Genomic DNA, 22,505 nt, shown 5'->3' on the forward strand with positions numbered 1-22,505 from the left:
GCCTGCGCTGCAGACCAGCGGCAGCGTGTGGCTGGGGCGGTCCACATCCCTGGTCACAGACGGACGCGACGCCGCTGGGCGCAGGCGCGGTTCTCAGGGAGGCGGCAGGCGAGGCGGCATCTGCCGAGCGGAGATGGAGGAGGAGGAAGTGTGAATGTTGCCAGGAGAAGGGAAAATGAACACAGGTCTCAGATTCTCAGATGGGCCCCCGCTCAGCAGTCACTCGGAGGGTTAGTTCAGACCCGGGTTTCTGGGCCAGTGTCTGAATGAGTGGGTCTGGGGTCAGGGGGTAGGGGCTGCGAACGTCCCCACCGAGTCCCAGGCTGATGCCGATGCTGCTGGCCTGGGGACCCCGCACATCAGGAAGACACCCCTGGTTCTCCTCCTGGCCCCACTAGTCACCCCAGACAGGCTGGTCTGGACACGGGGTGCCCGGCCCGACTGCATCCAGAGCCCACGTGGCTGTGAACGCAGGGAGCCCAGCTGGTGGTTATGCGTGTGTTCCCACAGACGTGCAGCTTGCGTTCCAGTTCGGTTTATGTGAATTGGTTTGTCTTGCTCGTTGGCTTTCATTTTTCTCTCTTCCACGTGAGAGGGTCCCCAGTCAGCTCTGTGCTGCACGAAGCCTCACATAGGGAGAGGGAGGGTGGGGGACTGAAGCCGGTTGGAAATTCCTGTCCATGGGGTTTGACTTGGCTCGATCTTCCCATTGGGGACGTGCTGGGCAGGGGCAGGATGCACCTTTGCAGCTTCCTGCCCCGTCTCCAGCTGCAGGTGGCAGGAAGGAATGGGGAAGAGAGCTGGGTCCCATCTTCACTAGGTGGCACTCTGACCTTCAACCAGATCGAGTGTCCTCCGGGCTAAAGACCAGCGCTCTGTCCAGAAAAGCAGCTCTAGAAAGGGGGGCGGGGCTGTGGGCTGCAGGGTAGCAGGAAAGGCCTCTGCAGAGCTGACTGGTGTCTAAACCACCATCGAGCAAACCACCTCCCGCCACCTGGAGACCCTGAGTGCTGTCTGTCCCACAGCCTGGGGGCAGGGACTGAGTAACTGCCCACTGGCTCCTGCTGGCCTTGCCGCAGCTCAGGGCTCACACTGCCACATTCAGTTCTGCCTTCCAGGGCTGTTGGGAGGATGAGATGAAATAATCCAAGTAGAGCCCCTTAGCAACTAAGTAACCGACCTCAGATGACTCTCGGAGGGAAGGCGTTTGTCATGGTGGACCTATTGCTGCTGTTGCTGGCGCTGCCTGAGAGCAGCAGGCCGGCCTCCTCACTCCGAGGGAAGGCAGCTTTCGTGGGATTTTTGTGGCTCCAGCCCCACACCGGTTTTCTTTTCTGGAATCTCAGTTCTTCAGGGAGCTGCTTGCCCCTCCCACTTAGGTGCCGAGCTTCAGCTGCGCACGCCCACAGATGCCCCGCTCTGCTAGCGAGATGTGGCATTTAATGTAAAATCAGCACAGTGAGTCATCGGTAATGTTCCCGGTGGCCTCCTCAAGGGACATAGCCATCGTCTCTCCACATTCTTTGTTCTGGGCTCTCCCACATTTAATAGGTTAATCTCTTGCAAGCATATCATTTCTAGTATATAACAACAATATCGACCGTTTTTGAGCCGGGTGCTGTGTGTGAAGTACTGGATAACCATATCGCGTTCAGTGATCTCATCCGGCTCTTACAAAAGCCTGTGTGTGGCGATGGAAAAGATTAATATAATATAATATAACATAACAATATAATATAATATAATACAATAGCCTGAGCAGAGGCTTTTCTGCCAACTTTCTCTACCTGTGAGGCAATTCAGTGCAGGGAGGGCTGCCCAAGGTCATAGGACGGCTAAGTTGTGGAGTTCACCAGACTGAATTTATGGGAGTAGCATCGGATGGTTCCAGGTCAGGGATGAAATGGAACTAACTCCCGTTCTTGCTGAAGGGTGAGGGTAGTGAAGGACGATAAGCCATTGGAATGGATGGTAAAGTGACCGCACATCTAAAGCTTAGTGGACAGAGACAGCAAAGATGTGGCCAGGATCTAAGCATCAAATCACACACCTAAGCTTTGTGTTCCTGATTTATACTGCGCTCAGACAAGCATGGCTCTCGGTGCTTCGATCTGCGCCATAGTTCACGGAAGAGCACAATGCAAACGCCGCTGCTCCGCCCGCTAAGCTGTCCGTGAGCCCAGCCGTGACCACCAACGGCTGCCTGCAGACACGGCGACCTCAGGGCCCTTCTGATGGAAACCCACACCACTAACTCTGGCGTATTTCTTCAAAACAATGCAAGGATCTGAGTGCGGTCACACTTCTCCATATACAGTAACTACCTGGTTAGAAGAAATACAGACACCCTGGAGATGCAGTCTGCAAATTCCAGACTGGGTAGAGACAAGAACAGGGTTTCTTGGTGGGGGGAGGGGAGCAAAGGGATAAAAGAGAGAGAGACAGATGTGTAACCTCAGAACCCACTCAAAACAGTCCTGTTTATCAAGGACTGAGTTGCTTTTCAGAGACCATGGAACAATGCCCATGTCATGTAGCCACCCCCCAGCGTTTGGAGGAGAAAACTTGGCCCTCAGCGGGGCCCGGAGCCGAAGTCTCACACCCCGACACACACGGGGAACCAAAGGGCTGGGACGCCGGAACTGGCGCCCTGGGGCCGGACGCAGGGGGCCCGCTGTCCAGAAGGAGCCGGTGCTCACGCCCCGGGACCACTTTTGTAACTGGAATGGTGATGCCAACAGGTCCCGTCCCCGCAGCTCCCCACGCAGGGCGCCTCGTCCGCGAGACAGCAGCTGCGGGCGCACAGACTCCTGCCGCCAGGGGCGCGCCCGCCCGCCAGCCTCCTGGAGCGCCCGCGGGGTCCCGGCCCTGCGCGCGACGCCTCTGTCCGCTGTCACCTCCCCGCTGTCGTTCCTATGCAAGCGCAGCTCCCAGCTTCTCAGATCTGGTCCTTCTCGTTGAGAAACCACTCAGAGGTCCTGTTCTGGCTCTTCCGCGCCTCGCGAGCCCTTGTGGGCGCCCTGAGGTTCCGCGACGCCCCTGCTTCCCGGGGACCGGGGGTGGGGGGGGGGGGGCTGTGGGGCTGGGAGTCGGACGGCGGACCGGCCAGCCGCGGTGTGCGAAGCAGCCCTGCCCTGCCCCGTCCGCCCGCCCTGTCTCCGGGTTCCTCCCGCAGCACCATCCCCGGGACCGGCTCCCCTAAAGCGCAGCTACTGCGGGGCGAGCTCAGGGTCCATCCACGAGGAGCCACCGTTTAAATTCAAGGCTCCCCTCCACCTGGTCCGGGGGCAACTCGTGTCCCCATTGGCTGTGACTCTCCCTGGTCAGCGCTCCGCTTCCCCCCTGCTCGGACACCTGCTCCTTAGCTGGGCTTTCCAAACGTGTTGCTAAACCAAACGCCCTGGCGTTCTTAGTGGGTTTTCCGGGTCTCCCACCCCGCCCCGCCTGCCGAAGGCGGGACCCACGCAGGTGCCCCCCCCATGGGGGACTTCCCCCCTGTCCTCTGCCCGCTCCCCAGCAACACAGCCAAAGCACACGTCCGAATGTATGTTTATTTCACACGCCTAGGAAACGGGACCCCATCAGAGAGAACAGAAGGGAGAAAGGCGCCCGGGGCCGCGGAGGAGAAACATGCACGAGCCTGCTCCGAGTCTCCTCCTTCCCGCTGGCTCCACGCGACTCCGCGCGCGCCACCCGTGGGTCTGGGGCCTCCGGAGCAGGGCTGTCCCCCAGGTGGCAGGGACAACAAAACGTATCTTACACAACCACGGGAGTATAAAATCGCTGGGTGCTACCAAAATCATCCAGACTCTTAAGACCACTTAACTGTCAAAAAAAGATACACAAGATTTTTGTCATGGACACGTGGTGCCCCTTCAACCACACCTGGCCCAGTGCCAGGGCCGCTCTGAGTATGCTCCATTGTTTAAAAAAGAAAAAAAAAAAAAGCGAAGGGAGAAATTGACATTAAAAATGCAAAGCAAACGGCCTGGAGGAAGAGGAAGTTCTTAGACCCATGTATCTTTGTTGGTTGTAAACAGCAAATGTTGTGCTTTGTCAGCTCACTTCACACAAGGACCCAGGTGTGGGGAGGGTCAGGGCCAGGAGCTCACAGGTCCCATGAGGGTGTCAAGGACAGGCGCAGCGCCCACGCTCGCTAACTGTTCCCCAGGGGGCTGGTGCGGCTCCAGGGGTTGCCTGCAGAATTCCCGGGAGGCTCCCAGGGCCTCCGCCCTCACAGGAGACGCATCTGACGAGTCACCGTGGCCCCATCCCGCCTCCTCATCCCTGGCCCCCAGAGACACCCAGAAGAGCAGGGACGCCAGACTCAGGTCTGGGGACGGGCAAACACCCAGCACCACTCCAGTGAGTCACCCTGATGGCCCAGTTGAATGAGTAACAATTACTCAAGATGCTCCATTAGTTCAGTTCAAAAACAGGCTCCCTCCACCCCCACCCCACTGTCTGGCCACCACACATACAGGGATCTACACGTCTTAGCTACACGGCTTTGCCCCCCCCCCCCCCCGTGCGTGACCTGGCCAGGTCCCCATCTGGGTATAAGCACTACACTATCGGTACTACTAACTATGCAGAGGAGCGGGACCTCCTGCTTACTGTGGACCACCCTGGGGACGGCTCACAAGGTTGCAGGGTGACACAGGTTTCTTAGCCAGGGTGTGCATCTGCAAGCGCGTCTTCTTTATTCAAATGTTGGTTAAGTTCTCAGGGAAGTCTGCTGGTACTTTCTGAAGAGGTCTGCCTGCAGTCCTTCCTCTTAGCAAGCTCCTCCTCAGAGCCCAGCGCACACCTGCCGAGAGCGCGGGAGCCCTGGCCTCGCCCTGCCCAGATGCCTCTCTCTGTGGGGCTGGCGTGACTTCTGCTTGGAAAGGGTCCTTTACCAAAGCCCATGGCCGGAGCTGCCCGGGGAAGGGCGTGGAGACCTCAGGTCCTGATCGAAGACCAGAGAGAGCTGCTGACATTCAGTTAAGACACTTGAGTCAGACCTCAAAGCACAAACTTCCATAAAAGCACTAAAAAGGGGGGAACATTAGTTTTCCCCAAGTCACACCAAGAGCTACTGAAATGCAACGCCCCAGTGTGAGGCGAGGAGCCATTTCCCACAAAGGACCTTCCTCAGGGACCGTCAGGTACGTGCAGATGGCACCTTAGCCTGGTTCTGGGCCCGCAGCCCCCTGCAGTGAGAGCCGTGCCCAGCACTTCCAGCCCCGGCTGTGCAGACGGATGCTGCTCTCCTCTCCGGAAAGCGATGGGGATAGAAAAGTGCGCAGAGGCTTCTTGTCCGCCCAGCGTCTCTCTAGCAGCTTCTTGAAGAGGAAGACAGACAGAACAGGGGGCCCCAACGGCTGAGCCTGTGAAGTGTCATTCCAGCCAGCGGTCTGTTCCCAGGGCTGCCCAGCTGGTGGGAGGAGTCTCCCCTGGCAAGGGCACCTGGCCACCTCTGTGCGCTCACCTGTGCGCACACACCGGCCCTCACTGGCCGCCTCCTCTTAGTCTCTGTCCTGAAGACCTGGGCATGCCACCCTAAGGTGTCAACCGTCGGAGACTGTCCACACTCTGCCAGAGCACAGACAACATCAAAAACAGAAGGACACGGGGCGAATTCAAATGTCGGTCATCTACAGAAAACCTGGAAGGAAGCTGTGAGCTGTGCTTGCTCGAAGACGTCACAGAGGAATCTGCCCTTGTGGCTCGTAAGACCATTCCGGACGCGACACCCAGGGCGACAGGGAAGGCAGGCCAGAAAGGCTGCTCCCTGTCTCCCCTGCGGCAGCACCCGGGCAGGCTCCGGGCAGCACCCCTGCTACTTGGCCTTCACCACCTGCTCGTACGGGGGTGGGGGCGTGTTGCAGTAGGAAGGAGGCGGGGGATAGGGCACGCTTCCGTGGGGCGAGCTGGGCTGGAAAGCCATCGCCATGGGGTTCCCAGCAGGGTTCATCCCGGGTCCTCCGGGGTCGGTGTAGTAGGGCAGCCCTGGCTGCTGGGCTCCTGGAAGACAGAGGAGCAGCTGTGAGCATAGCACAGGAAACCCACTTCCCAGCATCCCAGAGTGCTGCTGGGATGGACGGGCCCTGGGCACCGTTGCCACGGCTGTTCACCAGCTGACAGGTGTCACGGGCCAAGAGCAGCGGGCACCGGCATGAGGTGACGAGCAGCAGCAGGTCCCTGGCCTCATGGGGCTCCTGGTCTCCTGGGGTGCGGGTGACTTGCAGGCACACACCCTCAGGAGGGACCGTAACAGGATCGGGCATGGGACAGGTGGAGGCTCAGGTCTCGCCAACCACAGCCTGGACGATAAACCAGGGCAGTCCCACAAAGATCTAAGGGAGCGCGTGCCAAAAAAAAAAATTGCCCACAGAAAGGGCTGTGTGCGCTATGCAGTCAGGAAAACTGGGGCCACAGCGAGGGAAGTCCATTCCCAGCTGATGTGGCCGGAGCGGGTTTCCTGTCTCTCTGCCAGAACCCGCAGCAGCTCTGCAGGCCCTGTGAGAACGTGGGCTGAAACTCAGCCCAGAGGGACCTCCGTACCCATGGGCTGGGCTCACAGTTTGTCAGCAAGGAGACCCCTTGTCCACCAGGTGCGCCCAAGTTCAGACAAGGAGACGATCTGGATGCCGGGTGGGGAGGGAACGCCAGCAGGGCAGGCAAAGCATTTATGGGACCTGTTGGTCTTCGATGCTGCCGGGGAGCCCAGGCGGCTTTGGGAGACTTCCACACAGAAGTGGGAACAAAACCTCGTGGGCTGCAAACACCTGGGCAGCGTGCTGGGAGGGCCACATCACGGAGGAGAGGGTGGCAGGAGAGACTGACACTGGAGACAGGAGAAGAACACAGGGTATTTAAGGCAGATGAGAACGCCAGGGGACTGGGGAGGCAGTGAGTAATCGAGAGGCAGGAGCTGTGTCACGGCAGCAAAGGGCCAGAAGACATGACTGGCCCTGTACAGGGTCGGAGAGGTCAAAATCAGAAGGGCACGTTTTCAGGGAATATGGAGCGCAGTGTTTCTTGTCAGTATTTGGGCACAAAACCCCAGCTTCAGCGGGCCAACAGCTCTTCGGGGGAGGGGTGCAGACTTCTCAGGGGAGGGGCACCGATGCATCGGGGGAGGGGCACTGCTGAAAGGGTTGCAGGCACCGGGTGATGCATCTGTAAGGATGGGAAAGGCCTGAGCCTGTGTACAGGGTGCGGGGACACATACGCAGGAAAGGGAGGAAGTCCGGGGAGAATATAAAGCTCTATGAGGGCAGGGACCTCACAGATCTGGTCAACCTTTGGAGTGCATGGCCCAGCAGAGACGCCAGGGCACCAGTGGGCACCGGCGCTCTGTGAAATGGGCAGGGCGGGGGGGGGGGCAGTGACCGCTATGTGGGAGCAGGGTCAGGGCTCTCAGCAGGCAGCCTCTGCGCTGCGCAGAACCGGGTTTCCCGCCCTCAAGGGAGAGGGGGTCACAGGTGACAGCAAATAGTGACAAGGAAGGACAAAGCCAGCCGGTCTGGGATTTAATGTGGGGGCCCTTGAGGCACACGATGGAAGAACATAAAGGGGACACCCAAAGCCAAGGGGACTCTGGCCCCACCGCGTACCTTCCTTACAGGGATGGAACATTGGACGGGTGAGCCAGCCCCTCAAATCGGAGGGTATGTGGGTGGCCCGGTTAGAGAAAGAAAACACAGAAACGTGGCCTGAGCTTTCTTATTCCGGCACATCCCGGGGGCTGTCCTTTGCGCGCACTTACAGAGGACGTAGGAACCGCAGCGAGGGGCAAGGACAGAGGGCTGGCTGACCTGCAGCGGGGTTCGGGGGCTGCCTGGTGTAGGACACGTTGAAGGCCGGCTCCTCGATCAGCGGGGGGGGATACATGCGCCTCCGGATGAAGAAGCCGGCTCCGCAGCAGAAGAGGACGCCCATCATCAGAAGGAACCTGGGCGAGAGACAGGGACCGGGGTGGGCTGAGCCCCTGCCGACTCTTTGCCCAGGACGTCCTCGGGTGGACGACGCCAGGGAGACCCGAGGCTGCGGACCTGTGGGTGCCCCTGGACGGAGGCCACCTGCCCCGAGGCTCTAGGTGAGCACTCGGTCTCAAAGAGCTCCACGGGGCGGCTGGCCTCACTTTCCTGCCCACGGCTCTGACCTCCGCGGGACATTGTCACCCGAGCGGGAAGTGCCTTCTCAACGCTGTTTGGATACTAGGCTGCCCCGGCCTCTGCCTCCCTCTCCATTTCCGTTTTCCATTCTGTGGTTCTGTGCGGTTCGAGCGACAGCAGGGGCCAGCAGGCTGTCCCTCCCAGCAGCCTCGCCTCTGCTAGTACGTGGCCATCCACGCAGAGGTTCTAAGCACCGCCCTTCCCACAGCGCTCTGCCACTGCGTGAAAACCACGGGGCCAGAGGAGACACAAGCGCTAACACAGATGCGGAGGTGAGATCCAGGCGCTGAGAAGGGCCAAGCGTGTCCCTCCCACGACCGCCACAGTCTGCGGGACAGCAGAGCTGACTGCTTGAAGGACAGGACTTTCTGTTCAACTCCTCCGAGGGCCCTCAGTGACTTGCTGTGCCCCTGGCATTCCGGACGGGACTGACAGATGAAGGAATGACTTCCGTCACCTTCACACCTGACCCTCCGCATCTTGTGTTTCTGCAAACGGGCAATCACTCAGAGAAGGGCCACCTGTCTTCCCTGCAGAGACATGATGGAAACTCCAGCCCCTACGCTAACTTGGGCAACGGGACCCAGGGACCCTTCCAGAACCTCCCACGCCTGTCCCACTGTGTGTGGGCAGCACATTGCCTTGAGAAGAAGGAGCACCTAGCAGAGCCAACCGCGTCACCATCAAAGGCGCCTGTCCACAATGTGAATGAAATTTAAAAGTGGACGAGAAAGCCTTTGAGACCATGAGCGGAGTGTTAGTGTAAGTCTGTCCATCTGTCCGTCAGCATTTACCGGACAGCTAGGAACGCTGGCCAGGAGCAGAGGTCAGGGGCACAGGCAGGAAAGGACTGGGAAAGGTCTGTCTTCTGACCACATTCATTCAGCAGGTCGCTTGGCAGCACCTGCTACGATCCCAGCACCGGCTGTCTCAAGGGAGCAAGACCGGTGAGGTCCCTCGCCCTCCAGCGAACCTGACTTCCAACAGGGCAGGAGCACACTAATCAACAAATCTTCAAACTACTTATTTACAGTTCCGGGAGGAAGTGCTAAGAGAGAAAACCAAGCACGCAACAGTAGGGTGTGTGCTTGTGGGCAAGTCATGGACCTTTTTGGCCATTTTTAGGTGTTCGATTCACTGCAACAAGAGGTCTTAACAAGCGCATCTGTCACAGGAAGATCAAGACAGCTTCTTCTCGTTCAGAGCAGCAGGTGAGCTGAGTCAGGAGGATGGGAAGAGAGAGGCCAGCGGAAGGGAAGGGACGGGACGGGAAGGAGGGTTCTGGGTGGACAGGGCAGCCTCGGCGCTCTGGCCGGCTGCAAGGCCAGGTAAGTGGGAGCCCCAGAGAGGCCGGCTGCGGCTGCAGGGGGGAGCGTAGGCATGGCGGGGTGCCCTCCTGGGAGCCAAAGAAGTCCAGCCGTGACAAAGAGAGCGGCTTCATCTCTTCACGCTAACTTCCCTCGGGTGGACTCAGTGGCCACCGTACAGTCAACAGCGGCCCCCAACCCTCCACACTGGAGCCCAAACATACAGCAGAGCTGGGCTGGGATGAGCCTAAGGGTTTACCTTCTCCGGTAACACCACTGCTCGTCCCGGCAGACCCGGCCCCGGGATGGAAATGCAGGGGCCACCTGAGGTCTCGATCCCTCCCATGAGAAAAGTCAACCCATTGGTTCCGCTGTCAAAGGGACCCCTGCCCCCACCCCTAGACCAATAAAAATGATAGTGCACCTCACATCGGGGACTGATGAAGAGCAAGGGAGGACGGGGAAGGACAAGTGAGGATGAGGAAGGACAGAAGTGGGGACGAGGAAGGACAGAAGTGGGGACGAGGAAGGACAGAAGTGGGGATGAGGAAGGACAGAAGTGGGGACGAGGAAGGACAGAAGTGGGGATGAGGAAGGACAGAAGTGGGGACGAGAAAGGACAGCACTGGGGCTCGTGGCCAGAGGCCAAGACCAGCTCAGGTGGCAACCATCAGTGGATTCGTTGCTCACTGAAACAGGAGTCTGAGGAGAACTCAGTTCAGAGAGGAACTGACCGGGGCGGGGGGCAGAGCTGGGGGAGGGGAGGGGGAGAAAAGCCGTTCTGAGCGCCAGGTGGAAGGCCCCCCACTCCCCATCACCGCGGAGCAAGCTGGGCGGGCTCTCGGGGATTGAGGAAGCCTGGGCCTTTGCTCTCACGGATGGCAACCTGACGAGCTCATTCAGATCTTGCTGGTTCAAGATTACTCAAGAGTCTGGAGCGGCAGGGGCTTACGAACGCATCTCGTTCCCGACGCTGGTTCTCGAGTAAGGATACAGAAGTCCTCAGAAGTCGGATGGGAGCTTCCCTCCAGTCCGGCTCCATCCACCCACCCTCTGGCCCCCCAAACACCCCCACGGGGGCTGCCCTCCACATCCTCACCCAGGCCCATTCTTCCTGCATCCCTGTCCCTGCGGTGAGCTGGCCTCTTCATGGGCAACATGAGACTCAGAAGCCTCACAGCTTTTCCAAACTATTCTGCCATCAAGGCCCCATGCTGTCTCCAGTGCGCTGGTTTAACACGCTCCACGTGTGATTCTGCTGAGACATCTGTCTCCTGCAGGAGCCTGACCGCGGTGGGGCCTCTCCAGGGGACCTGGTGCATCCTGATGACATTGGTGACCAACAGGAGTACATGGAGCAGAGCCAGGCATCCTCCAATGTCAGCTGGGGCGCCAAGGCCCCATGGCAGGTTCAGAACCTGGTGTCACAGTCTCCACTCCAGTAATCCAACCAAACCCTCAGGCATCTGGCGCTCCAGCCTTGTGGGACTTGCCGTCATTCACTTGGACCTGTGAGGTGGCCCAACTCTGCCATGTCACCCTGGCCAACAGCTCAGAAGCTCCTGCTGCCGGCTCTGGGAAACCTTCTTGGGACGGAACTGCTCTTGGCCCGGGCCTCCCAGTTCTCCTGGACTCTCGGTTACTTTTTTGTCCTTTAAATCACATGAGACCTGAACTTTGACAAGTGTTTTCATGTTTTAGGAACAGCCCCCCAACCACCCCATCCTGTCGCTGGTGCTTTAGACCAACCTGACACCATCCTGAGCCCTTCGGGATCATGCCCCAGACAGCCCAGCCCCCTTCAACCCCACGGTCTCATGGAGGAAAACCCTGAGCATGCATGAGGCTAGCCGAAGCTCTGAAATGCCACCCTACTCTGAAAGCTCCTCCTCTCCCCGGCCTTGGTACCAGACCCCCCAACCCTGACATGCACACAGATGTGTTTACATTCGGAGAATCTGAGGATAGAAAAAAAGTCACCTTTGATTAGAGTTTTAAGAAGTAGCACCTGTAAGGTGGGGAGAAGCCACCAGCATGTCACTGCTCAGGGGGGCTCACTGCAAGCGGTGACATGGAGACAGAGATGCCCAAGCCAGCTCTAAGGGAGGCCAGGCCAGGGTCCGAGGTGACAGGTGAGTCCAGTCCCCTCACGGTCAATGCCCCGGGAAGGAGGCGGTGATGGCGATAATGAAGAGAGTGTCTCCTATTAAAGCCAGCGTGACACTGTCCCCACTGGCTGGTGGTTTCTCTAATCACACATCAGGGACAGTTGCTAAGAGGGAAAGACAAAACTCCACCGAAAAGTTCAAGTGGCTTCGGCCACATGCTCAAGAAAGGCCTTAAGGCCTTCGGAGGTCAGTACCGTCAGAATCTCCGAGTCCAAAGGAAGCTTAAGTCTTGAAGCGAGGGCTACCTGGCCCCCGGCGGAGCTGCCATGACGGCATTCCCACGGCCGCGGGGCGGGGCCAAGAACGGCTCCGCCCACACGCGCCCGCCACCCGTGGGGCCGAGCAGGCGCTCCTTTCCGTACAAATAAACCCTCGGACACCCCCGCGCGGGCAGCCACCGAGCTGGCAGGCCGCGGGGAGCCCTCCTGCTAACGGAGACGCGGACCCCGGTCTGCGAGGACACAGCGAGCATCGCGCCCTTGTTCCCGCTCAGCGTGCCCGTTTGCAGACGTGGGACAGGTCTTCCAGCTTCGCTCGGGAGTCGGGGTGTGAGGCTGGGTCCGCTGACACCGTGGGCCCGGGGGGACCACGAGGCAGCAGAAACTGGGTCGTGAGGCTTGTGGATTCCCCAACGCGGGGCCCCTGGGGTCGCCATTGTGATGTGACAGTACGGGCTGTGGGCGGAGCCCCCGGGGCGGGCGTGGGGCAAGCCCCCCAGAAAGGAGGGGTGCGACCTACCAGAAGTACCACAGCCGCTGGATGGACAAGGCCCGCACGCAGCACCGGGAGCCGCAGCAGTCCTCGTAGGGGCGGCATCTGCGGAGAGAGGGCACAGCTGGTCAGCGTAGGCACCGGGGGGGCCGGCCCCGCGTGCGTCCAGGCAGGTGGCGGGGCAGAGGACAGAACGCCCCCGCTGCACGTCACAAACCAGCCACGCGCACCGCCGGCCGGTGGCCCAGTGTGGGCGGTGCCACTCAAAGCACCACGCTTCCTCCACGGGCCAGTGTGCGAAATCGCGACAGTGCCTTCTGGGGAGGTACCAGGAGCAGGGAGCGGCATGGCACCCACCCGTCCTGCCACAGGCCGCCGTGGGCGCGCCGTGGGTCCAGCTCGGGGCGCAATCCCCAGCTGATCACAAGACGGGAACACGGCCTGGCAGGTCCAGAGAGGTTGAAGATGGAGCTTACAGGGCCAGACCAGCGGGGAGGCTGGGCCTGGTCTCCCCACTTACTAACTGGAGTTTTTTACAGACTATAGAATAGCCTGGTCACATCCGTTCTTGCGGCCGAGTGAGGGATTAGAACATGTGTTGGTGAGCGCTGCTCTGCATTTGAGCAGAACAGAGAAGAGCCTGTGTGTGGGCCTCCAATACTCAAAGCGGGACAGTAAGAAGCTGGCACTACCGGAATGTACAACAATTACAGGGCATGTGAGACGAATTATGGAACCTCCCCAGGGGACACTGGTCACTACAACAAGGAGGCTGCCTTAGAAGAATATTTACAATGGAGTTGAGGGGAAAAAATCAAGTTACAGAATATACATACAGAAACGTGACGTTTTAGGGATTGTCTTAGTCCGTTCTGGCCACTACAAAGAACACCAGCGGCTGGGTAGCTCATAAACGACAGAAGTTTATTTCTCACAGCTCTGGAGACTGTGAAGTCCAAGGCCAGGTCACGTCCCCTGAGAACTTCCTTCCTGGTCCCTCGCCAGCGCCTTCTCGCTGTGTGCCCCCATGACAGAAGAAGCAAGGAAGCCTCTTCATAGGAGCATTGCTACATCCTACCCCCTTCCTCTCCGGGGGTTAGGGTTCAACATGTAGATTTGGGGGGTGCGCACACGCAGACCACAGCAGGCGTCTAGAGTCCTGGAGCAACGACTACCAACACAACCTTCCTCCCGTTCTGGGAACAAGAAAATGCCTCCGACTTACAACAGGAATCTTCACGGGTAAAGTCCGCAAAGGCAAGAGAAGAGACATCCTCCTCCAGAATATCTGGCCCCAGACCAGACACCGCCCCCTCCCCTAAGGCGGCGCTCAGGTGGCTCAGCAAGGCAGAACAGCAGGGGTTCGGAAGAGGGGCCCTAGAAAAAGTCCCCTGCCCTTCCCCCACCCTTTCCAGCTCCGCACACCCGGAGGAGAGCGACCTCTGCAGAGAGAACTGCATCAGCCATGGGTCTGACGTCGGACCCGGGAGGGAAGGGCGCACCAGGGTCTCCCCATGGTTAGAGGTGGCCCTGAGCCTCGGGCCCTGGAACCGGTCGCGGCTTCTGCAACATTAGCAGGCAGGCCGGGCGGCCCGGCCCGACCCTGGCTCTACCGAGCGGGCGTCGGGATCCCGCTCTGACACCTGCGAACAATACTTCACCCGCTCACTCCATTCATTATTCACAGCAAGGAATGAGCCCAGAGAGACACGATCAAGCAGGGTAAGCTGAGCAACTGATACAAGAAGCTTCACACTCCAATGGGAGACTCAAGCACAGGGCCTGGAGCTGACCTGGGCACACCCTGCAGCGGGCTCAGCCAGGGCAGGAGCTTGGCTTCACTCCCCACGGTCCCCACGCGCTTGCTCCCTGCCCCACGGTCCCCACATGCCCGCTCCCTGTCCCTAGGCCCTCGTGTGGAAGTGATGTGTGCTCTACAGATGCCGGAGGCAAGAAGGCAGGACCTTGCTGGGCATGCCCACGAATTCTGTTATTAATTCCCTAACCCACGTACCCTATCTTCCCTTTACATTTGAGCAAACGCTTTCCACACGTCTGTGCCCGCCTGCCCTCCCCACAGAGCTGGGCGGCGCGTGGGCCTTTGCCGACAGCAGAGGCCCCTCCTTCGCTCCTTCAGCGGTACCGAGGGTCGAGCCCAGGCGCACAGTAGGTGCACAAACAGAGCGCCTGGTACCCAGAAGCCCGGGCCCTGCTCCATCCAGGCGGCCCCGGGACGCGACCCTGCCACGCACAGGACCCCGCGAATGGCTTCACATCTCCCACCATCGGCTGTTACTTGTAAAACTAGGTCGGGATGCTCTTAGTATGGACAGTTTGAGAGGACATAAATCAAAGACCACCTTTGGGGTCAAGCCTTCCCCACCTGCCAGCTCTCCAAAGGGCCACTGGGTTATTCTTGTGTGTAATGTAAATCAATATACTGGTGTCTCGTTAAGGAGACCCAGGCCCCTTCTAACCCGCCCTCAGTTTCCTGGGCAGAGTGACCAGACTCACTTCTAGTCAGAAAGAACAGGACACTGGCGCCTCTCAGCCACCTGCCTTCTCTGGCTCGTTTTAAATCACACTAAAAAGTCAGTCTCAAAAAGAGAGAGAGCACCGGCTTTAGCTCTGGGCACCCCTGAGCCTGCCACTGCCCCGGGCTGTGCTGCCATCCTGTCCCCAAGGTCCCTCCCAGCCTTCTCATCTCCCCATGCCCTGCTCATGGGCGGTCTAAGCAGGAGGACTGGTGGGCAGCTCAGCACATTGGAGGACAGCCCAGGCTGAGAAGGAAGGTGAAGGAGACAGATATGGGGAGGCCCTGTGACCGCCCTGCTATTTCTAAACCCCAATGTTGCTAAGAGGAGATATGTCATAGCCCTGAACCCAAGTACTGGAAGGGGCTCACCTGATGAAAAGTTCAGCAAAGGGCAAAGTGCAGAGCAGAGAGGAAGGCAGGGAGGAGGAGGAGGAAAGACAAAGGAACAGGAGAAAGGTCTGAAAGGTGAGCTGCTTCTCTGTTCAAGCTCCAAGGGCCTTTTTCTTCAAAAATAAGGGGACTGTGTTGTGTATGTCTATACGTCTGCAGTCTTCTAGCTCAACATGGGTAAAAAAACATAGGGAAGAAACCCAAAAACCTTGATGAGGGAGAGGGCAGAGAGTGCTGTCATTTAGCATAAAGGAATCAAAGCAGGTGAGAGTGACTTTGTATGTCTGGGTAGCTACCCTCAAACCACAACTGGCTTACAAAAGCAGAGCCTCCGTGAGCTCGATGGCCGTGATGCTGGGGTGAAATTCAAGAACACGCAGAGGCAAGAGAAGCAGGGGACACGCCCGCGGGATTTCTGGGGAGAGAATGAAGTCAGACTTCCAATAGAAGACTAAAATCTCTAAAACAGGTGTGCAAGCCAGCTGCTCTCTCCTCAGTGCGATCCAGGATCAGTTACGGTTGGCCAAGAGGTCCGTATGGTTTTTTTCCATAAAATAGAAGACACATTTTTCATTTTCACCAATAACTTTACTGATCTGGGTATGTTGAGTATGTCGGCTGTCTCTCACTATCAGCTTCTAGTGGGCAGAGACCGGGGTGCTGCTAAACACCTTCCAGTGCATAAGACAGCCCCGCAGCAAGGAATTATTTGGCCAGAATGTCAGTAGGACCAAGAAACTTCGCAAACCACTTTTGCCACATTTGCTCAGTCACAGCACCTTCTCCACACACGGCACAAAGCTTTGTGTCTTAGGTGCGTTTTTACCTTTCTTGAAATAATAAAGCATAATACACCAAAAATGTTGTATATCTTCTTCCAACTTTAATATTAAAATGACTGCACAAAAATTCACCAATTAGGTAAGTTTTTTAAATGCACACACTGATATGACAGCTGTCACTACACGATCTAACAAAGTCGTTTTAAATGAAGTTGAAGACAACTAAGTGCTCCTACAGCCATCTTACGGAAAAAGAAAAAAGAAGAACTTTTTGGCCAATCCAATATAAGCACAAACAGAGGTGGTGTTTGGAATATATTTTCTGCGGGGGCAAAAAAACAAACAAAACCTGTAACAGAATAAAAGGATGCCACCTGAGTCAACGAATCTTCAACGGATCATCTATATAAAGCCCTTTGCCCTGAAGACATGAAAGGCGGGACTCATGGGCTTTTAAATGTCATGTTAAAGTCGCTTCGACAACACCAGGACACACACGCGTTGTTTTTATACCACAGCTCCCTGGGCTGCCGGTGCCTTCTCTGTCCTGCACCCGGGACCCCAGGGCCCCGGCACGGACACCGGGCTCACACTCAGCAAGAGTGCGTGGCTTAAACGGACGAAGCGCATCATCATAGCCCTGACCAGCGCTGCCCACGGAGCACATGCCCTGAGGTGGAGCGGGCCCCAAGAACAACAGTGGGTGAAGAGCTGTCTCTAAGCATCGGCTGTCAAAGTCCAGTGAAAGTCCTGAAGAAAAGGCAGACCAAGGAAGCCCTACAAAGCGGTCTCTAGGGACACCAAGTCACGGTCAGGTTGACATAAGACAGCGGATAGCAAAGAAGGTGCAGGTGACAGCAGAGAAATCGAAGCCACTGTTTGGGAAGGACGTTGGCACACACGAGGACGATCCTGCGACCCAGCTCGGAGAAACCAGCGTCCTTAGACAGTGGTGGGCGTGGTCTCGCCGCCTGTCCTGTCCCTTAAGGAGAGGACCACCGCAGGGCTGAAGGTCTCAGAGCCCCTCCAGGATGACGGGCCGTTCGAGGCGGGACAGATCAGAGCATTAGGCCAGACGCCAACTGCCCTCCTCAACTCTGTCCTCAGCGCACCTGTCGTGAACGACGCTGACGCAGTTCAGTCTCCCGTCTTGGGCATTCAGCAAACATCCGGGGCTGACGTGGGCATGGCGGGCCACCCTGGGGTACAGGCCACAGCCAGAGCTCTCAAGCAGGGATCCATCCTCGGGTCCACTGCTTGCTTTTCATGAGCTTCCAGGTCAGAGTGTTCGGCTGAGGACCAACCCACGTGCTGGCTGAGCCTGTATGGGCAACGCCACCAGCTCCCGGGGCTTCGTGACGTGCGCACGGACTCGGTGGATGATGAGGGCCCGTTGATCCGTCCGCGAGAACGCGCCTCGGCTGCTGCGTCCAGCTGCGAACGCAAGCACCGTCCCAGCCCCCAGGGTCGGTGGGCACTCGTATGTCTTGTTCGCTCCCACCCTCATCTGCCCGACAGCTCCCCCAGGACTGCCACGGGGGGTGGGGTCCACTGCCGTGTGTTCGCAGCGGTGCTCGCGTGCTTATCGGATGTGTCCTGCATCTTAGGAAGGCTCTGCTCCCCGTTTCGGAATACTAAGCAGGAGCCCTCGGGCACGCATGTCTGGTCCAAAGTGCATGTAACTCCCTTCTTGTCCTTTTACACTGTTGGCTCCGTGCCTTTGCTGAGATGTGATGTTTTGGTGACAGATCTTCTATAAGGATTGCAGGACCCCTGCCCTGCGCCCCAGCTATTGCAGGACCTGGGTCACGGCGGTCCGCGCCCGGCTCTACTCTTACATTTACAAGGACGGCTCCGGTTTTTCAGGAGAGAGATCAGGCTGGCTGCCCTGGGAGCTGTCTGCTGTCACGCACGAGTAAGCCCGGCCGTTTGCTGGAGCTTTCCGTCCCTGGTGCTGTTCACACCCTTCGTGTTCTCTGGAAGGGCCACTGGGACTGTGGTCGGGTGGGTGCCCCTTTGCGCGGCAGCGAGCACTTCTGTACCTTTATGCTCAGGAGCGGTGAGCACGTTCTCACAGCCTCGAACAATGCCGCATGTCTGCCTTCTACCCGGCCATGTGCCGGGACTGGCCGCTGTGAACTGACAGCGGTTTCCTTCTGTGACTCTGAAGATCGGGGCCAGAGTCCGTTTCTGGCTGTTCTCCAAGTTCTCTGGCCTTCAGACCGCTCCAGGCTTGACAGAGGACTCACTCCGCCCCGAGGTCACCTGTGGCTGAGCTGTTGGGAGCTCCCAGAACCCTGTACAGCTGAGCAGAACTCTTTCCTTCTGCAGGGGAGGGCGGAGGCCTACAGCTAACGTAACGACAGACTTTTGCTGGGTCATGTTGGCTTAGGCCTCAGAAATTATCTCTGTTTTGTTTCTTGACTATCTAATTAGAGACTAAACATCATGTTTTCTTGGCCACTGAACGAGCCAAACCACTTACGAAGAAATCACTTAAAAACCTCTGGCCTAGAAATCTTTTCTCATGCACAATGTTGGAATGTACGCTGATTAATCATACGACTGGGAAAGAAAAAAAAATATGAGGGGGTGTTTTGCTATTTCTTGTAGAAAGAGAGAAAGTATCTACTTTCTAAAGATAATCTTATTATATACCCTGATTTGTATTTTTCCCCCTCAGTCTTGAGAGAAGGTCAGTGTTGTTCAGTTTCTACCTTGTTTTCACTCTGCAGTGGAGGTCACGGCTTCTGTGAAGCAAAATTACACCTTTCACCTTGAATTCTTGAGTCTGCGTCCATCGTGTGACATGTTGAGAGGAACAGAAATAAAAAAGGCGACAGAAAGGGGCGGAGTGGGGGGCGGGGGATGAGGAAATACTCCCTCTGACAACTTCTGAAGTCATTTGTAAAAAAGACTTGCAGAACCAACCATGTTTAAATTATTTCATCAGGGAACTTATGGGAAAAATAACGTTTTTTTGTTAAACTTTAAGGCTACACTTTCCTTAAGTGATTTAGAAGTATCCTTTGGTGCCATTATTTTGTTTTCTAATAAGTATTGATGAATTATTTTTGCAGACAAGTAAATCCGTAATATAAGTATTAATCACCTACATTAATATTAAAATGATTAGACTCAGAAGCTGGGGGAGAAAAGACTCCTGCGATGGGGGGTGTTCGGGATCCCTGCTTACTGACCCAACACCAAGGCAGGAAAACGCCCGGTTCCCTGAGCTCCCGCCCACTCACAGCCAGGCTCTCTTCCTCCACCTACACCAGTCTCTCCAAGTTAGAAACTCCCCAAGAATGACTGGTAAGGAAAATGTACATACCAGCCAATTAATATAACAGCCTTTTGGCTCTTATATATTTCCTGTCCAATTTTCCTTCATACTAGGATATACAGTGTTTCTGCTAGGATATTAGATGCATTCCTAAAATATCTCATCTTTGGCAAAACTCAATACTAAAAATAACAGAGTCTTGGGGAAAAATTTGGTTTGAGGCATTCCACGCAAAACCTGTGGAGCTTGAAAACACAATCGAATAATAATTATTCATAACCTGGAAAGGTAATGTGGCCACCTAGGCAGGTGGATCAAGAGTAGCCAGAAAACTAAACTTGAAACAGCCTTTTGATCCAGCAATTCCACTGCTGGGATTATACCCAAAGCATCCTGAAACCCCAATTCAAAGGAACCTCTGCACCCCTATATTCATAGCAGCGCTATTTACAATAGCCAAGTGCTAGAAGCAGCCTAAGTGCCCATCAGTAGATGAGTGGATAAAAAAAACTGGTACATTTATGCAATGGAATACTATGCAGCAGAGAGAAAGAAGGAATTTCTACCATTTGAATAACATGGATGGAACTAGAGAGAATTATGCTTAGTGAAATAAGCCAGGCAACGAAAGACAAACACCATATGATATCACCTGATACAGGAGACTAAGGAACAACACAAACAAATGAGCAAAATTGAACCAGAGGCATGGAAACAAGGAACAGACTAACAGCTACCAGGGCAGAGGTGGGGGAGGGAGAGGAGGGGGCTAAGTAGGGGAAGGGCTTAGTAAAGGAACTGGTATAACTAACCCAGGGACACGGACAACGGGGTGGGACTGACTGTGGGAGAAGGGGTGGGCTGGGTCGGGGGAGCAATGGGGAAAAGGTGGGAAACTAATAGAAAATAAATAAATAAAAAATTAAAAAAAAAGAATGGCCAGAGACTAACACCACAGAAATTAAAAATACATGCAAATGGGGGGATGCAGCCATGCCTAATTGGGGCGGCCCTGGCCGGCGCCGAGGGCACAGGGAGAGCCGTGCAAGGCGGTGGCTGCGCCTGCCTGGGAGGGGCCAGGGCCCGGTGGTCTTCGCACACACGCACACTCCCACCCACAGTCACGGCAGCTGAGCGGGGCCTTGTTCCCCTGCTCAAGTTCCAAACCCCACGCCCTCAAGCCTTGCCCCTTGGCCTAGGAAAATCCATGCAAAGCAACCTAATGTCGGTCTGGCTCACATGTCTTTCCCCTTTGACCAACCACGTGTGAGCTACATGCATCGCAGGCCTCGGCGTAACTGGCCTGAGCAGACTGTGTCCAAGGGCGGCCACCTGGGTGCTAGTGAGCAGGGACAGGTGAACTCGGGGTGCAGGCCTCCCGAGACAGGGCTCTCTCCGTCCCATAATCAGTTCTATTCAAGAATTATAATTCCCAGAGTGACACGTGTCCACAGAAGCAAACCAATAAGAAAGTGCAGATACTCACATGTAATATGTTGGGTAGAGTCCTTCAAAATACCAGCAATGCTTTTTGGCCTCTGTGCTCTGCCAAGAGAACAAGGAAATCCTGGTCACTGGCGCGTCTTCTGCATGTGGTGGAGACAGTCCCACAGAAAGAAGCCAGCAAGGGGTGAGGACAGAGCCGGAGGTGCGGAGAACAGGACGTCCGGGAGAGGCAGTGAATGACGGAGACCCGCCCACCCAGCTGTGTCTGCCTTTTTCAAAGGAAAACAAGCTTAGGAAAACATCTATTTCCTGATTATTTTTCTAGCATTTCATATCTCTAAAGGCACTGAGCATAACCAATTTATTAAAAAGAAAAATTAAAGACAATCCACTTTTTAAATTTTTTATCTTCACCCAAAGATACATTTTTAATTGATCTGAGAGAGAGAGAGACCCCGATTGGGAGAGAAACATTGATCGGGTGCCTCCCGTACACACCCCGACTGGGGATCAAACCCATGACTTTTCAGTGTACGGGATGGTGCTCCAATCCACTTAGCCACCAGGCCTGGGTGAGACAATCCCTTTTAAAAAGTACATGGTATTCAGATGTCTAAAGAATGCTGGAAATAAAGTATTACAAAAATTACCATCCCCCCAATTTTTATTTTTGAAAGACAGTCCCCATAGTTTTAACATTCCCTGATCTTTCAAATCACGGATCCCCCAGTGAAGACGTATGACTGCCTGACTCTAAGTCAGGACCCACTGTCCCCTCTCATTCCTAGGGATGACAAAGTGAGGGGTGAGGGCAAAGAAAGACCCCAGGCTGCTCCCTCTTCCATCTTTCTAGCAGGTGTCTAGCGATGCCCTCCTGTCCCAGGCTGCCTGACAGCGGTAAGAAGCCCGGAAACAGACCCCAAATCTAGGGTAGGGTGCCCAGGGAGAGTGGGTACAGCTGCTGTGTGCCTCACCTGCTACATCAGGTGCAGCTGTGTCTGTGTGCCTGCACTGTGAGACACTCGGAAGCACACTCAGGCAGCCCGAAGGGACCCGGTCTTATTCATGGGAAATGAGTCTAATTTAGACAACGTTAGCTCCTGTCCAGTTCAAGAAATGAAGTTCAGATAGCCAAAGAAATCCATTTATTTTGACAAGGAAGAGCAATTTCAGGTCTCTGGCCCAAATAACAACTCACTTCACCAGTCTTTCTTCACGGGAGAATTTTAATGTGTCTCCTTTCCTCCCCATCACCGCCAAAGACAGGCACATTTTCTTCAACCTTGAAACTCAAGCCCCACAATATCAAGAAATAGCCGTCTCCGATGCCAGCCCAAAGCCCAAGGAACAGCAGGACTCAAGTCTGGAAGCCCTTCCTTTCCATCCCAACCCAGACTGAGTGCCACAGAGCCCGGTGAGGACCAGCGACGCCCCAGGGTGCAGGAAAGGGGGACCTGCCCTGCCCGCGGCCGCCCACTGTGGGGTTTCCCTTTATTTAAAGCAGTGGTTCTCAACCTTCCTAACGCCGCGCCCCTTTAATACAGTTCCTCACATGGTGGTGACCCCCAACCATAAAATTATTTCCGTGGCTACTTCATAACTGTAATTTTGCTGCTGTTAGGAATTGTAATGTAAATATCTGATATGCAGGATGTATTTTCATTGTTACAGATTGGACATAATGAAAGCACAGTGATTAGCCACAAAAACAGTA

The 22,505-nt window shown here is 56.1% G+C and overlaps 1 protein-coding gene across 1 annotated transcript in view; it reads right to left on the reverse strand.

The window, feature by feature from the left end:
- Positions 1-5,769: 5,769 nt before the first annotated feature.
- The window catches only part of VOPP1 (VOPP1 WW domain binding protein), a 35,872-nt gene continuing 19,136 nt past the window's right edge, over positions 5,770-22,505 (reverse strand). The window contains exons 2-5 of the mRNA XM_090287008.1: positions 20,832-20,890; positions 12,379-12,456; positions 7,806-7,942; positions 5,770-6,009 (exon numbers count right to left, since the gene is read on the reverse strand). Of these exons, the coding sequence (XP_090143134.1) occupies positions 5,825-6,009; positions 7,806-7,942; positions 12,379-12,456; positions 20,832-20,890 (459 nt within the window). The 3' untranslated portion in view covers positions 5,770-5,824. The remainder of the gene's footprint in view (positions 6,010-7,805; positions 7,943-12,378; positions 12,457-20,831; positions 20,891-22,505) is intronic.

This window comes from Furipterus horrens, unplaced genomic scaffold, assembly GCF_987537825.1.
Source record: "Furipterus horrens unplaced genomic scaffold, mFurHor1.1.pri manual_scaffold_9, whole genome shotgun sequence".
Taxonomy (NCBI): Eukaryota; Metazoa; Chordata; class Mammalia; order Chiroptera; family Furipteridae; genus Furipterus; species Furipterus horrens.